General features: G+C 40.0%; 1 protein-coding gene across 1 annotated transcript in view; it reads right to left on the bottom strand.

Moving 5' to 3' along the window:
* Positions 1–367: 367 nt before the first annotated feature.
* The window catches only part of TULP3 (tubby like protein 3), a 34,236-nt gene continuing 20,390 nt past the window's right edge, over positions 368–14,213 (bottom strand). Inside the window, exons 3-11 of the mRNA XM_009290922.2 lie at positions 13,690–13,852; positions 11,507–11,683; positions 9,538–9,668; positions 7,549–7,746; positions 6,944–7,056; positions 6,437–6,551; positions 4,448–4,546; positions 2,076–2,247; positions 368–1,571 (exon numbers count right to left, since the gene is read on the bottom strand). Coding sequence (XP_009289197.2) covers positions 1,438–1,571; positions 2,076–2,247; positions 4,448–4,546; positions 6,437–6,551; positions 6,944–7,056; positions 7,549–7,746; positions 9,538–9,668; positions 11,507–11,683; positions 13,690–13,852 — 1,302 coding nt within the window. The 3' untranslated portion in view covers positions 368–1,437. The remainder of the gene's footprint in view (positions 1,572–2,075; positions 2,248–4,447; positions 4,547–6,436; positions 6,552–6,943; positions 7,057–7,548; positions 7,747–9,537; positions 9,669–11,506; positions 11,684–13,689; positions 13,853–14,213) is intronic.

Genomic DNA, 14,213 nt, shown 5'->3' on the forward strand with positions numbered 1-14,213 from the left:
GTCTCAATAGAGGGACAGAGTTTTCCAGGATCGTCATGGATATGAGTAACGGCCATGAAACAGGCAAGATAGTAACTGTTCTCTGCTTTAGTACACAGCAGATGTGCACACTACGAGGCTTATGTGTCACAGTGTGCAGCAATTCATTCTGATGAATCAAGGCCATATGAATCAAGAAGTGTTCCATGCTGTGACCTACAGTCTCCATATTGTACATCCAGCATTAAAAATGGAACACTGGAAGGACAAATTGCAAAGCTCCATGATACATTTATTAATTTTTTTTTAAACTTACTGATGCCTTTGAAAACACCTGTAATCTCCTTTTGAGGTAACTCCTCCTTATAGTCAGGTTAAAATTATTTATATAAAATCTACTTTAATATGTCATGACTTGAGATAATCTCATGTTAAAAAAATGAAACCAGTCACTAACTTATTCCTAAAAATGTAGCAAATTTTATGAACAATGGACAAATTAAAAAATATTTCTGACCAGCTTACAGTCTAGATTCAATCAATCAGAACACTGCTTTTCAGGAATAGTACTGTATATTGTTACAATACTACCTTCTGCCAAATATAGTCAGATTCTATCATCTATTTAGTCTCATTTTTCACATGGTTAAGAATAACAGGAACAGCAATGGATAGAATATCACCAACTAAAAAGGAAGCGTTTGAGATTTGATTGTTCTTTATTTGGTAAAAAGACTGTCAAGGGATATGGAACAATTAGAATAATGAAAGGGAACTGGACTATCAGCCTTAACAGACAATCATCCTCCAGAGTAAGAGAAAAGTGTTTTATTAGAACCAATGTCTCATTCCAGCTCTGTATTTCTTGAACATTACTTACGGTTGCACAGAGCCATAACCTGAATCCTTCCATATTTGACTGTGGTAACAGACAGCAAAATGCTACACAGGGCAAAAGAGAACACGTGCCAATAACTGTCCTCCTTTCTTCTGAATTTATCTGATCTGGAACTCAAGAGTTCCTGATCAGACCAGGAGCATCATCTCCAGGGGCACTGTGGAAGTTCCAAGTTATACGAACACTAAACTATTATTTTTCTAATCCTAGCTGCAAGGGGTTCCAATTAGTGGGCTAAATTCCTTAGCCCGCTCTCATGCAGCACCTGTTACAAGGATTCTGAAAGCAGCATCAACACCGATGACAAAAACATCACCCATATTTCTTGTTCTTCCACAATGCATACAGAGACTGCTCAGTCTTGGGACAGTCTCGTAAGATGGTCGGTCTACTGTGAACTACCATAATGCTCTGTGGCCTGGTATTTGCTTTCTAATAAGCCTGCAGAAAGTCTGTCCTCCAGTTCCTTTCCATCCCCAATGTGCTTTTCATTACTCCACCGGGAACTCTTACAAGATGCAGGGATGGGAGTGAGTTCCATGTTTCAGGTCTGCTGTCTCTCATTCACAGGCCAATTTACTATCAAAGCTGGAGAGTCCAATAGCAAAGGCCTGAAGAGCACAGAGAGGATAATTATAGTCCAGAGTGAACACATCTTCTGCTACACGACCAAACTGCATCACAATGTAGTCAGCTGGGGAGAAAAGAAAGATTCAGAGACAAACAATTTCACAGTGAAGCAAAGGAAAAAAAACCCAAAACCAACCACAAACAAAAAACACACACATGTCTGGCAGTCCCAAATATACGTGGTTGGTGTATCCACCCTTTCTCACCAGAGTGGCCTTGAAATCTGTTCTCTAGAGTGACTGTGTTATTCTAAAGATTACCTTTCTTCTCAGAACCAAAGCTCAAACCACTCTTTTGCTGAGCTGAAGGTGCTGTATTAATCCTTTCCCTTCAGGAAGGTTGCATTTGCCCCCTCTTTTGCTGCAGCTATGGACAGCAGTTTCTGCACCCACCCCAGAAAGAGGGAGGCCTTATGTAATTTTTCAGACAGCTGAGAAGTCCCCAGTAATCCTGAGCTGAATTCCTCCACCCAGTCTCCCTTCTCCAGGAAGAGTGTCCTATTCCTCATGAAATAAATTGGGTTCTCCCTGTTCGAATAAGCCCCACACGCTCTCCACCAGACTCTTACGGTCATTGTCATGGACAATCTGGAAGTTCTTCACTGAGGCCTGAGTGACTCTCCCATGGAAGTTCAAAACATAGGACTGAGTATCATCGTTCCAGACTGGAGCCTTGTTGTGCAACTCAATGAGGTTCTCTAAATTTTTATTTTGCCATTTTGACAGCAGACTCTCATGTTCCTGTTCAGAAGAAAGAAATATATTTATCAGATTTGGAATGGCTCTGCTTTGGAGTACTGCCTCTCTCAAGTGCGTGCACTCTGTCACTTGAAGGTCATTCCCTGTTTAATGAAACACAATGACAGCACTTAAACTCGGTCCTGCTGAAAATTTCCTGCAAGTACCAGGAAGATACTTTCATGGATTCCCAGTCCAAGCATTCCCTTCCACTCAATAAGCTATCACCATATTTCCACCCAAACAAGAAAAAAGAGCGAGAGAGAAAGAAGTGTGTGTACAGGAAAGGGCTGTACAATTCACAGGCCACAGATGACTGCCATCCTGCTGGCAGGAATCCTTTCTGAGTCTCATAAGCTTTTTCTGATCCTGTTGGATCCAACTTCCATTTCTAACATTCTAAACTTTGAAACAAAAGAAAATAATCTACAATTAACTGCACAGTGCCAGGCCCTGGGGTGCTTCAGTAGAAAGTCCAAAGGCTGTAAATATGCCTTAAGTAGGTTAAATGTCACCCTATTGGGTCTAATAAGTGATGCACAATACGAAAGAGAGAGAAATAAAACCAAAAAGATACAAAAAGGAGGTAAACCAGCACATTAAATTTAACAAACAGAATGAACTACAAGGAGCTGCAAATAGTGAGCGAAACACATGACGTATGATTTAATTTTAAAAGTTTTGCAATATATAAGTATGATTTATTTTAAAAGTTTTGCAATATATAAAATCCAAACTGAAATAATATATGCTAAAACTCCCAAGAAAAAGAATCCAAACTGAGTTATTTAATGGGAAAAAATTATCAGAAAACAACCTGTTGTGGAGGTCTGACTGATATAGCTATAGTAACTGTTTTAGTATTGCATACAGATATGATAGTGGATTTTTGAGGATAATCTAAATAAAACTTACTGTTCAGTTTAAACTAGTTACTTTATGTCTTTATCTTTATTTACTTTTTTAAAGATGCAAACAGAACTTTGAGAATTGGCACCAACGAAGTGCATTTAGATGCAATTTTTCCTCCTTTAAAGTGGGGGGCAGTATTGCTTAATTGGAGGCATCGCACTACAGAGAAGGAAGACAAAGACAGAGTCAAACCCCTACACTGAAAGCTTTGCCAACTTTTCAGAACAGCTTTGTGTTTCAGCCTTGTCCACTGTCAGTACACTTGCCTGCTAGCAAAACAGTTGGGAAAATAAGGGAGAAAAGTAAAGGCAGGGCCATGGAATCATTACTGTACTGATGAGGCAGATGGCAATACCAAGTGAAAGGTGATGAATAAATGATCACCTCCAGATACAATTTTCCTGGCCATTCACAAAATTAAACCTCTTTTCCAGGCTCTCATGACTCTGAATTTCCACTCTTGAAGATTTTTTTCTCTGACCTCAACAAATACGTTCTTCTCCTACTCATATCTACTCACAACATGGCTGCAAATACCATTTTCTAGCTTAAAACACTGACCATGTCTTTCAGTTGGCACCTGTCCTTTCTGTCTTTTGGTCTTCTATCACACCAAACATAAAACCCACAGTGAGGGTATGGAACAATTTTCATCGTACACCAGTTCTGTAAGCTTTTAGCTATAACGTCCCCTATATGTATGAGAAATCCTCCCTAAATAGTTACCACAAAACTCCATTCTTCCCCTCATCCCACTTTCTCCTTAAAGAATCCTCCTCTTCTGTGGTTCCTACAGAGAGACTGACAGCATTCTGATCAATAATTTATTTACTCTCTTGCTACTACACCAGAATACCACCTTATCTATTTATTATCTATCTGTTGTAATTCATGTACTGGCTAAGAATGTAAGCTCCTGGGAGAAGCAAGTTTGTTCTGTGTTCATCCAATTCTCAGCATAACAGGGTCCTACCCATGAGGAGGGGTTGTAGGTGTAACAGCAACAACATACACTAGCCATTGCAACAGCCAAGTAAATAATATTTAGGCTGACCAAAAGACAAGTAAGGATACAAACACTGTTTAGAAGGCTACAAATTAGGTAAAAGGCAAGAACAAATTAATCAACACCTTTAGGCTACATTGTATTTACTCTCCATGAGACTTGCTAAAGCCCTGGGTATTAACCACCTTGCTCTAAAAACCGTGATTGTCAGTAACGCCCAGACCTCTACGAGAAAGTTTTAACCTCTTCCTCCAATCTGAAACACGACCAAACTCCATAACTCACATTTCGTGGACGGATTGGAATTCGCTTATGATTCATATTCATTCCTGGAATGATCACAGACATTTTTCTGGGACCCTTGAATCCTAACACATTGGTTTCCTGAAAGACAAGGAAAAACATAATTTTCAGTAAATGAGATACTCCATCTGAAAGAAGGAAGGACAGCAAAACTGAAAATGAATCCACATTTATATTGGTTTTTAGAGATTTGCTAGCTACAACTGTAGTAGCAGTTATCTAACTGCAACTGTGTTTAATCACCGAGAATAGCTTTCTCTCCCATTTTGAGAACTGTGTTAGAAGACATACATAGTATTACCTAATTTAGAGCACATCTGTTACCCTAATGAAACATTTACAACGAAATCAGACAAGTCCAATTTTCAGGCATAAGTTTTTGCATCTGATGCAAAAACGTGCTAAAATCTTGCTAGTAAACAAGCCTTAAGTATGATAAAGGGCAAATATCTTCGACCTGAGTCTATGTTATCTATCTATCACCATTTAGGCTAAAATGTTCCTGAAGAATGAATGACATCCTTCTTTAGGTGCTGTTATTTGTGTTTAAGAGTATACCTACAATTTTCTCTCAAATCATGCTCTTTTATAAATAAGAACAGACCCAGAAGGCAAAGCATTCAGCATCTGTCCAAGCTTCAAACTGAAGCAGATTTTTCCAGACTACTGCAGGAGACTGCTCCAAGTGGATTGAGTATAAAAAGCAAAGGAAAAAAGTCTTGGCATTCTCAAACCATCCATTTAATAATGTCAACCAAAATCCAAGGGTCCATTTAAAGTGTTCTGTAACAATGTCAGTGATAACCTTTAAAATTCCCAAAGACCAATTAAAAAGCCAGAATCTTTTAGAAGTACTGAATTGACTGATAGAAGTGATACAGCTTCTCCTAACATGCTAGTGCATTTTGCAGACACAGAACAAACGTCTTTGGAGTTGCAACCTCTATTATTTCACTTCAGAAAAATCTAACGGCACATATGAGAATGAGGGTATGGATTTTATTCATATATAAACTTTATGAACTTCTTGTAGATAAAAGTTCAGAAATCTGGAAAGCTGACTTGATATCATCTGCTGTACTCATTTTAACACCTTACTGTGTACAATTAGGTAGGGAACTGAAGAATACTGTATACAAAGAAAATATCCAGTGATATTTCTGTAAACAGGCTAGTACTAGAATTATCACACCATTTTTTTTCCCAAGTGCCACACTAAGATCAACAGCAAAAAAATCAAGATCATGCTCCAGTAGGCTAATGAGCCTTTAAATTTCTGCTGCTGTACCTGTGATAAAAGTAAAAATTCTTCCACTTGACTGGCTATCATTTTGTAAAGAACCTCAAATTTTACTCAAACTTTAGGACTGGAATATGAAACAATGGGATGTGAGAACCCACATAATTCTAGTGTCCACTAGAGCCTCCTCACTCTGAAGCCTAGACCAAGGTGATCCACAAGACCAGAAGAAAACATCTCTAGGACAGCTAGCAAATCATGATTTCCCCTGGAACCATATCCTTATCAACAACAAGCTGCTACTGAAATAATACCACCTCCTTCCTATCCACCAAAATGCCTCTGGTTCTGCAAAAAATAACTCTACTTCACAGGGTACTCCCAGTTCCTTCTTGGTGTCCACCAGACACCAGCTGGGCAAGAGGAAGTTCATGTTGTGGCTGGCTCCATGTAAAGGGTATATTGATTGGCCACACGCTGAATGATAGGCCAGGTGAGAAGGTCATCAGGATGTTAGTTTGGGTCTCTCTCCTTCCCCTGGCATTGATTTTCATTAAACTTGTAAGAACTTATCTTTGAGGCCTCTACCCTTTGTTGTATCTGGTTGAAATTGGTCAGTTGGTTCCAAAGTTAAGTGGGGGAGGCTGCCAGGCAGCATGATTTTGTAAGCCGTTTCCTCGGCAACCAGGCGACAAAAAAGAAGGGGGCAAAAGGGGAGAGGCACTACTTACATAACAAATAGCTGCAAGCTCCTGTCTGGTATGAGCCTTTTCCACTAGACCTTGTGCCTTGACTGGGCTAACTCCATGGTCATAGACTGTAAATTTAGTTCCCATGAGGTTTGACCTAATGTCAGGTTATGGAAAGACAGAAAAAGAGAGAGGTATCAGTGGAAAGTTTTGTCATCTTCCAAAGGTATTTGTACAGCACAGTGAAAACACACATCTCTTGCCATCTAAATCTTGCCAGCTCAGTAAGGCGCTTCCGCGAAGTGCCCATGGTGAACTGAGCCTGTAACCTATCCTGGAAAAGCATCAAGCCAGAATTCCTTCTCTGAATTGCCACGATGAATGGTAACGCTGAAGAAAGGTTGCCAACCCAGGTGAATACAGATTACATTAAGCAGGTCGATACAAGTTCATTCTCTCTGAATTGATACCAGATTGCTATTCATAACCCCAACTCAACTAAAATGAAAATCCAGTCTCTCCTGTCTAGTTTTCATCTGTGGTTCTCACCTGAGTTTTCCAATGAAACTTTCCCCTTCCCGGGATAAATCAGTTGGGTCAACTGATATGAGGTAATTGGATGTTTTGCTCTTTTTTCGTTTTCTCCCTGCAAGAAGGAATGTCTGGAAATACAAAACTTTGATCAAGACTGGAGCTTTGTAAGAATGCAGAGGCATTGCTACCCAAACTGTTATCTCTGTATTTCCCACATCCATTCCCCTGTGTGTTCTGTGCTGTTATTACTGTCTCCACAATTTTGATCTCTTCCACAAGTGTACACCCTGAAATCCTATCCCTCCAATCAGCTCATTCGTCAGTCTAGATTTAATGCAACTGTCCTTTCTAGTCTTTCCTCCTTTTCTTCTGGAGCAGTTCAGTCTCCCTGCTCTTCTTTATCCTTGACATTTTTATACTTTTTTAATTTTATCTTTCATTGCATTATGGCTTTTAAACCTGCCAATTCCCTCCTTAGTGCCTTGGCCAAATATAAGCTGTCCTCATCTGCATGCTGGCTCTCCTCAGCTTCTGGTTTCTTATCAGAAGCTCTCCCTTACACCAAAAATATTCTGTGGTAGGAGTACAATAACCAAGATACTGTGAGCTGCTTCCAATACCTTTCTGTTGTCATCCCTTTCCAGATGCATGTAATAAGAAGGGAAGAGGCCCCGGTCCATTCCCTTCTTATCTCTAGTGATTCGACACTTGACTGTAATACCACGGGGTGCAGGGCGTAATGCAAAATCCTCCAAGTTCTCTACTTCTCCCAGCTGTGCATCTGCCTGAGGTGATGGACTACAGGAAGCACCTGTTTCCTGTGGGAAGAACCATCATATTAGCAAATTAATATATCAGAGGCTCTGGTATTCCCCAAGAAAAGAAACGTCTGTTGAAACAGAAGATCTCATGTCTCAAGAAGATATTTGGGAAAGGGAAGTTAAACGAGAGACCACCTGTGTTTCTCTGAAGAAAGTGGCTGAAGACTTTTACTCTGAGGAAAGACTAGCCCTCCAAGGGGAGGGGAGAAAAAGTACCCATTAACCAGAGATGAGTGAATTGCTAGGAAGGGGAAAATAGGATGAGACACTGTAAATATTCTAAGCAAAGAGCCTCTCTGCTTTTAGAACTTCAAACACTCTGTGGGAAATAAGGCAGCATGATAAGCTGGACTGGTGGATGCTGCAGTAAGACAGTGCTCATTTCAGTCACAAAAATCCCAACCTGAGATTATGTTGGTTCAGAACAGTAGCAGAAACAGAGTAAGCTGACGGTGGAACCATCTCAACTAAATGCTGGAAGAACCTTAGAACAATGTGTACAGTCAGGATGCAAGTTATGGTCACCAAAGGAATTGGAATTCTAATGGAAATCTGGTATAGGTCATTAAAGTAATTTTTTCTTAGAGGTAGCTGAATCCTGTGGATTGTAGAACCCAGGAGATTCCTCCCTTACTGGGCCTTAGAGATGAGGTTGCTGGTTTATCCCCATTCCCGGGTACAGCCAGTAGGAAGTCTGAGTGAATACACACAGACACACACTTGAAATTCACTAGTGGCTCTTACCCCTCCCCCCCTCCAGCACCCCCCACCCTGTATCTCCAGCAGTTGGCACCCATAGCCCAGTCTCCCAAGTAGCTAACACCCTGACCTCTTGTACTACTCACCCACCAGTGTAGCACAACATACACACAGTCCCCTCACAAATACACTCACACTGGTCTTTTGAATAGTAGCATGGACTTTTAAGGCTGTCCAGCATCCATGCCCAAAACCTATGCCCTTTTGTCACTAGCTCAGATCCTGGGTCTTCCTGATGGTGGTCTCTTCCAACTCACTGGCTAGTCCAGCATATAGTTTGTCACCGTATGTATGTATGTCATGTCACACACAAACACACACACACGCACAGGAGAACACATTCACACAGGAATAGTTAGAAATGGAGTTTTAGAAGATGGTAGGACACACTGCAGTAATCAGGCACAAAGCTTGGCCAGACAAGCATACTGTCTTGCAGCTGTTTACATGGATCTGGTGTCTCTTACCCCCTTTAGTCCCTATTTTCCCATGCTTATTACTCCCTGATCCACCTTGACCCTTTTCTTTTCCCCTGAGTCCCTTCCTCTAAACACCCTGTAAAAAGTTTTGTCCAATCCCAGAATTCTCTGTTCTATCCCAAAATTCTGTTCCCCCTTCCATCCCACAATAAACGCTATAAACCTTCAGGCAGTGATCCCTCTTAAGTTTGCATGGCATTTGAGTTTCTCTGAGTCATCTTGGTGGATTTTACACCAGAGACAATGGCCTAATCTGTCTCCTTTGAGGGTCATAGGAGTAGCTGATTCATTGTGTTCCCATCTTCACTGATTAGACTACTTGGGTGTCTCCGCCCACCATTGTTCCTTTGATCATTACTAGGTCTTTGTGTTTAACTCAATGGCCCTTCAGTCAGATAACCTGACAATCATGACCTTCCTCTGCCTTCAGGGATTAATATGCTAGCTACTGTAGTTGCAACTACTATATTTTAACCCAGTGCTCAAGGGGTTAGTACTAAAATCAAGCATGTGTCCAGCCCTTATCAGAAATGGATTTCAAGACACTTACTGCAAAAGATTTCTCACTGGTTGCAGAACTAGGCCTCTCAGATTCAGGGTATGGTAAATGAGATGCTGGTCTCTTACTAGCTTCTTCCTCTTCTGTGTCCTCCTCATCAAAATTCAAACTGCCTGAAATTCCTGTCAGAATAGAGGATCAAGCAGGTAACCTCTGAAAGAAGGTGTCATGAGTTCATGGCATCACTAATTCGTATATGACTCTTGCATAGCTATTTTGCTCTCACTCTTTTAATTAATTTCTGTTTTTTCAACTGCTGATTTTCTTCATGTGCTATATTGCTTCCTGAGCCTTGTAATTCAAACCCCTAGTGACATTTTGCAGCTGTCACTATGCAGATGACTAAGCAGCTGTCAGGCTTTTATTAATACATATTTTACATGATATTACATGATGTAACATATTGCTTAGTATATGCTGTCATTGAATTAATTTTGCCTATTTTCACGCAAAAAAAGCCCTCCATGTCTTAAGGACAAAAAAAGGAAATCCAGATCAATATGCTGACACCTATCCTGTAAGTTGGACTCTGTACAGTTTACAACCTTTACCATTTCCTCTTAGTCACTGAAATGGCGTATGATAATTTTTCAGTAAGAGCCCCTCCTATTCTTACATCAGTAGCAATAACTCAGGTCTCATGAATACTACTAATGATCTGATTTTTAAAACGGAAGCACAGACTGAGTAGTTCCAGGACTGACTTACTTAATCTTAACCTAAGCACAGTTGTGTAGAGATGACTGTGAGTATATAACTAAAATAACTCTGGATAAAGACATTTATAAAGAGCTTCCGTATACATCACTGTTTGGCATTTCCTTCCACTTGGAACTGCATCATTTTGTTCTGTGATTCCATTCTTTAATTTGGCTGTAGAATGGAAAAGCACATAAAGCACTATAGAAAACGAACACACTCAGCCTGCTAAGCTGAATCATTTTCTGAGAGCCAATATTATAACAGTGCTCCAACATGGCACTGCATAGAAGGGGCACTGCTGGAAGTTCTTTGTCTCAGATGAAACAGAAAAATGTAGTCTTAACAACCTGTCAGTAAACTTCCCAAAGCACATTTGGAAAGAGGAAAGGCGTTAACCCTAGTACTCCGGCCAATTTCAAAATTCACTGTTTATATTCTACCTCCACTAATTTCCCCTGAAGTTTCTGGATATTCTCTCCTGCTTCCTTTCCTAACTCTTGTGTAATGCTATCCATAGGTAAACAGCTGTTGCATCTGACAACTGAATAGAAGTATTTCTACATACGGTAGTACCTTAATACATAAAGTGTACTGGAAACATTCTGGGAGACAGACTCTGCAAAATAAAAACAAGCTGTGTACCGTATTAAACACTAGCCATTATTTTGCTGCATGCAACAAAAAAGGTTTCCTGTGGTACTGGCAGCAACATAAGATACTTGGCAGACAGAGATGGACGCTCCACTGGGAAACTACTCAATGGGATATAACTATTGGATATAAAACTCTCAAACTGTTGATTGTGACAGTCTCTGACTCAGGAAGAACACCTTTCCTGTTAGTCTCCTAACCAGTTAAATTACAGCATTTACTGGCTATAGAGGGTTCTGCTTTTGTGAAAATATTCAAGCGTCATATACAGATATAATATATCTGGAATAAAAGTACCCCGAACTTTAGCAAAATGTGAAGTATAGCATTTTGTCACCAACTTCCTTGGAAAGGCCAGAAATTATACAGCACATTGATAAACCTTTAAAACATAACTGGTGTGTTCCAATTAATACCAGAAGAAGGAACTGCAGGTCTGCATTTCTACATGCTGTAGAATCTACCAGCTCTGCATTTCAAAGTAATATCCTACAGACACTTGTTTCATGATTCCTCATGTTTTTTAGTTTTTTTAATGCTACTGAAAAAAAAATTATAAGAAGTAGAAGAGCCCCGAAAAAGACCTTTGCCCCTTATCAACTCTTACCTCGTTTCTGTAAGATTTCTTGCAGATCTGGCTTGCCTGCTGTGTCTGTTAGAGCCTCTCCATCATTTTCCTGATCTGCATTGTCTTCTGTTTTGGAAGATCCAGCAGAGAGAGTTTGGAGTTTGGTCCCCAAATCTTGCACTTCTGATTTCAGGAAAGCAGCTGGTCCATCAATGCCTGCAGGCCAAAATGAAACAGAATGCTAAAGTCTATTTTTTACGGCTGAAGACGCATCCCAACATGCGTCCAAGACATCCCAACATCCCAACAAGAAAAACAATGGTTTTTCTTTTCATCTTCCATTGCTCAAACACCCCTTTAAAGTACTGACGTATACTTGTTCAACTTTTGTCAGAAGACCTGGGAGGAGTCAGGCCTGACTGGTACAGACCACTTATTACTTTAAACACATCAGGCAACAGTTTCTCCATTTATAAACACGGTGATTGTATGTACTTTTTTACAAGGGCTTAAGCAATTAATAAGAGTTGTATTTGTCATGCACATTGATATCCTTCAATTTATTTATGGGCAACTACTCTATTTTCTTTTCTTTCAGGTTCCTTGTTTGCTCCTGTGCCAATAAGTGAGTGCTCTACAGTGAACATCACAAATCAATTTGATAAAAATATCTACAGCCACAGGCAGAAAAAACTGTAAATGGATGCCCTCTATCTTTTTGGTGGAAATGAAATTTCCATGTTTAAACATGCAACACAGCTGTGCACTGCACTTCGTAATTGGTGGAGACGTCTTGATGTCAGGGTCTGGCATAATACTTAATACACGTTTGTGTAGCACACAATATGTAAGTGTAGTTCCAGCTTTGGATTTCTTGCTTTCCCACTGTTTTCCTTCTTAAAACTTTACTGCTTTATCTAGTCACCAGTTTTCTGACATGTTTACTGCTGTTATTGCTTCTTAACAGGATTTGTTTGTACTGAGGAAGCTTCAGAACTATGGAAGCTAGTGAGGAAGCAGTTAGTTTTAATTTTCTTTCTTGTATTTTCAGTACTACTGAAGTTTCCTAACTTAGAAGTTTTATCAATCTTTTCTCTCACTCTCTTCAACTTAGAAGTGTCTTTTAACAGAAGCTTTCTCCCACCTGATTTTAAACACATAAATGCTACCATCCACATCACCACTCTCCTCCCCATTCTATGATCCTGAAAGACATCTGGAGAACAAGAAAAGCATTCAAGAGACAGGGGATAACATAGTTCCAAATGTGATCTTCAAACCAGGTTAACACTGGCTTGTTTGGGTTTTTAAAAATTCTACTCTACACATTAATTCCCTATTAATATAATGGTGGTATTATAACATCCTGCAACAGCATGCATCTCAAAGCCTTAGGATGTTTCCTGTTACTTTCTTGATAGGCTGATGGGATCCTGGCTCTCCTAAACTACTTCCTGACACTTCCACTGGAATGTAGGGGTTTCATTGCTGCTCTTTTTCCCTCCCTGTGACATGGAAGTCTTAAGGCTCTCACTACTGTAATTCTTTTCACTCCTAACAGAATGGTCACTATTTTACTGTAATGTTTTGAGACCACTGAGTTATTGCCTTTGGCTCTGATGTCACTTTGTGTACTTGTGACTTTCTGGACCACTAGAGCCTGTTTGTCACGTTTCAGTTGTCTCCCTGAAGCCCACAAAAAACAATAGATGAGGTGAAAACCAGCAAGAACCTAACTCAGTATTCATAAGACTTTTGTTTTGCTCTTGTCTACTTTATCATTCAGTCATACGCAATCTTGAGATGGAGTATACCATGATATCATGAAGAAAAGTACAGGCAGTCACTACTGGATTCTTTCCTTTTCCTTATCCTACAGCTTCAGAAGACTCTCTTACTTTGGATTTGTATCCCCCTACCTTTATAGAAGTTCCTAACCCATTTCTACAGTTGTTCTTAGCTAACACAAGGGAGAGATTACTCAAAGGCACATGAAGATTCTCAGCTGTCACGAAATTCCAGGTAAGGTTTCTGTTTGTTTTTACAGTTCAGTATTGCTCAACCATACTGTACTACAATTCTACTTTTGTACATAGAAAGGTATGTAATCAATCTTGTTTATCACTTGACCACTGTCACAGCAATGTAGGTGCTCATCTGTGACATAAAATGCATGCACTGGCATTTTGGGGAACACTGTTGCAATCAGGTTGATTACTTACCATGTAATGTAACATCACTGTGGAAAGGGGTAGGAGTTTCTACTAAAGGAGTCTGCTCCTCACACCCTTTGGGCTTTGACCTACGCAGCTTTGCCTCAGGATTTGGTTGTACCATCAAGGGATCAAGACGTTTCTTCCTCTGCTTCTTCTCTAGAAGAGCTCTCTGTGAAATAAAGAAAAAGCACGAAATAAGGATGAGTAACCACATCCAGAGTGGCAGAAACCATGCCTCAGCCATTGACAATGGCATGTCACTGATCAGAATCTCCAATAAACCTGAAAGACTCTTGTAATCTCTTACAAAAATCCTAGACACAGATATCACTGTGTCTTCGGAGAGAGACATTGTCTTTGATTCTCCATCAGTGGTTGACGGGTGATGTGGACACCTGCTTATTTTCTGATCTATCCTGAGACCATCAGCAGATAATTTTAACTCCTTTCACCCAGTCTAAACTGCAGCACTCCTTAATAGACAAATTCAGCAGTCATTTATAATCCAATATGAAACATTTCACAAGGTA

This window comes from Aptenodytes forsteri, unplaced genomic scaffold (assembly GCF_000699145.1).
Source record: "Aptenodytes forsteri isolate BGI_AS27 unplaced genomic scaffold, ASM69914v1 Scaffold286, whole genome shotgun sequence".
Classification (NCBI taxonomy): Eukaryota; Metazoa; Chordata; class Aves; order Sphenisciformes; family Spheniscidae; genus Aptenodytes; species Aptenodytes forsteri.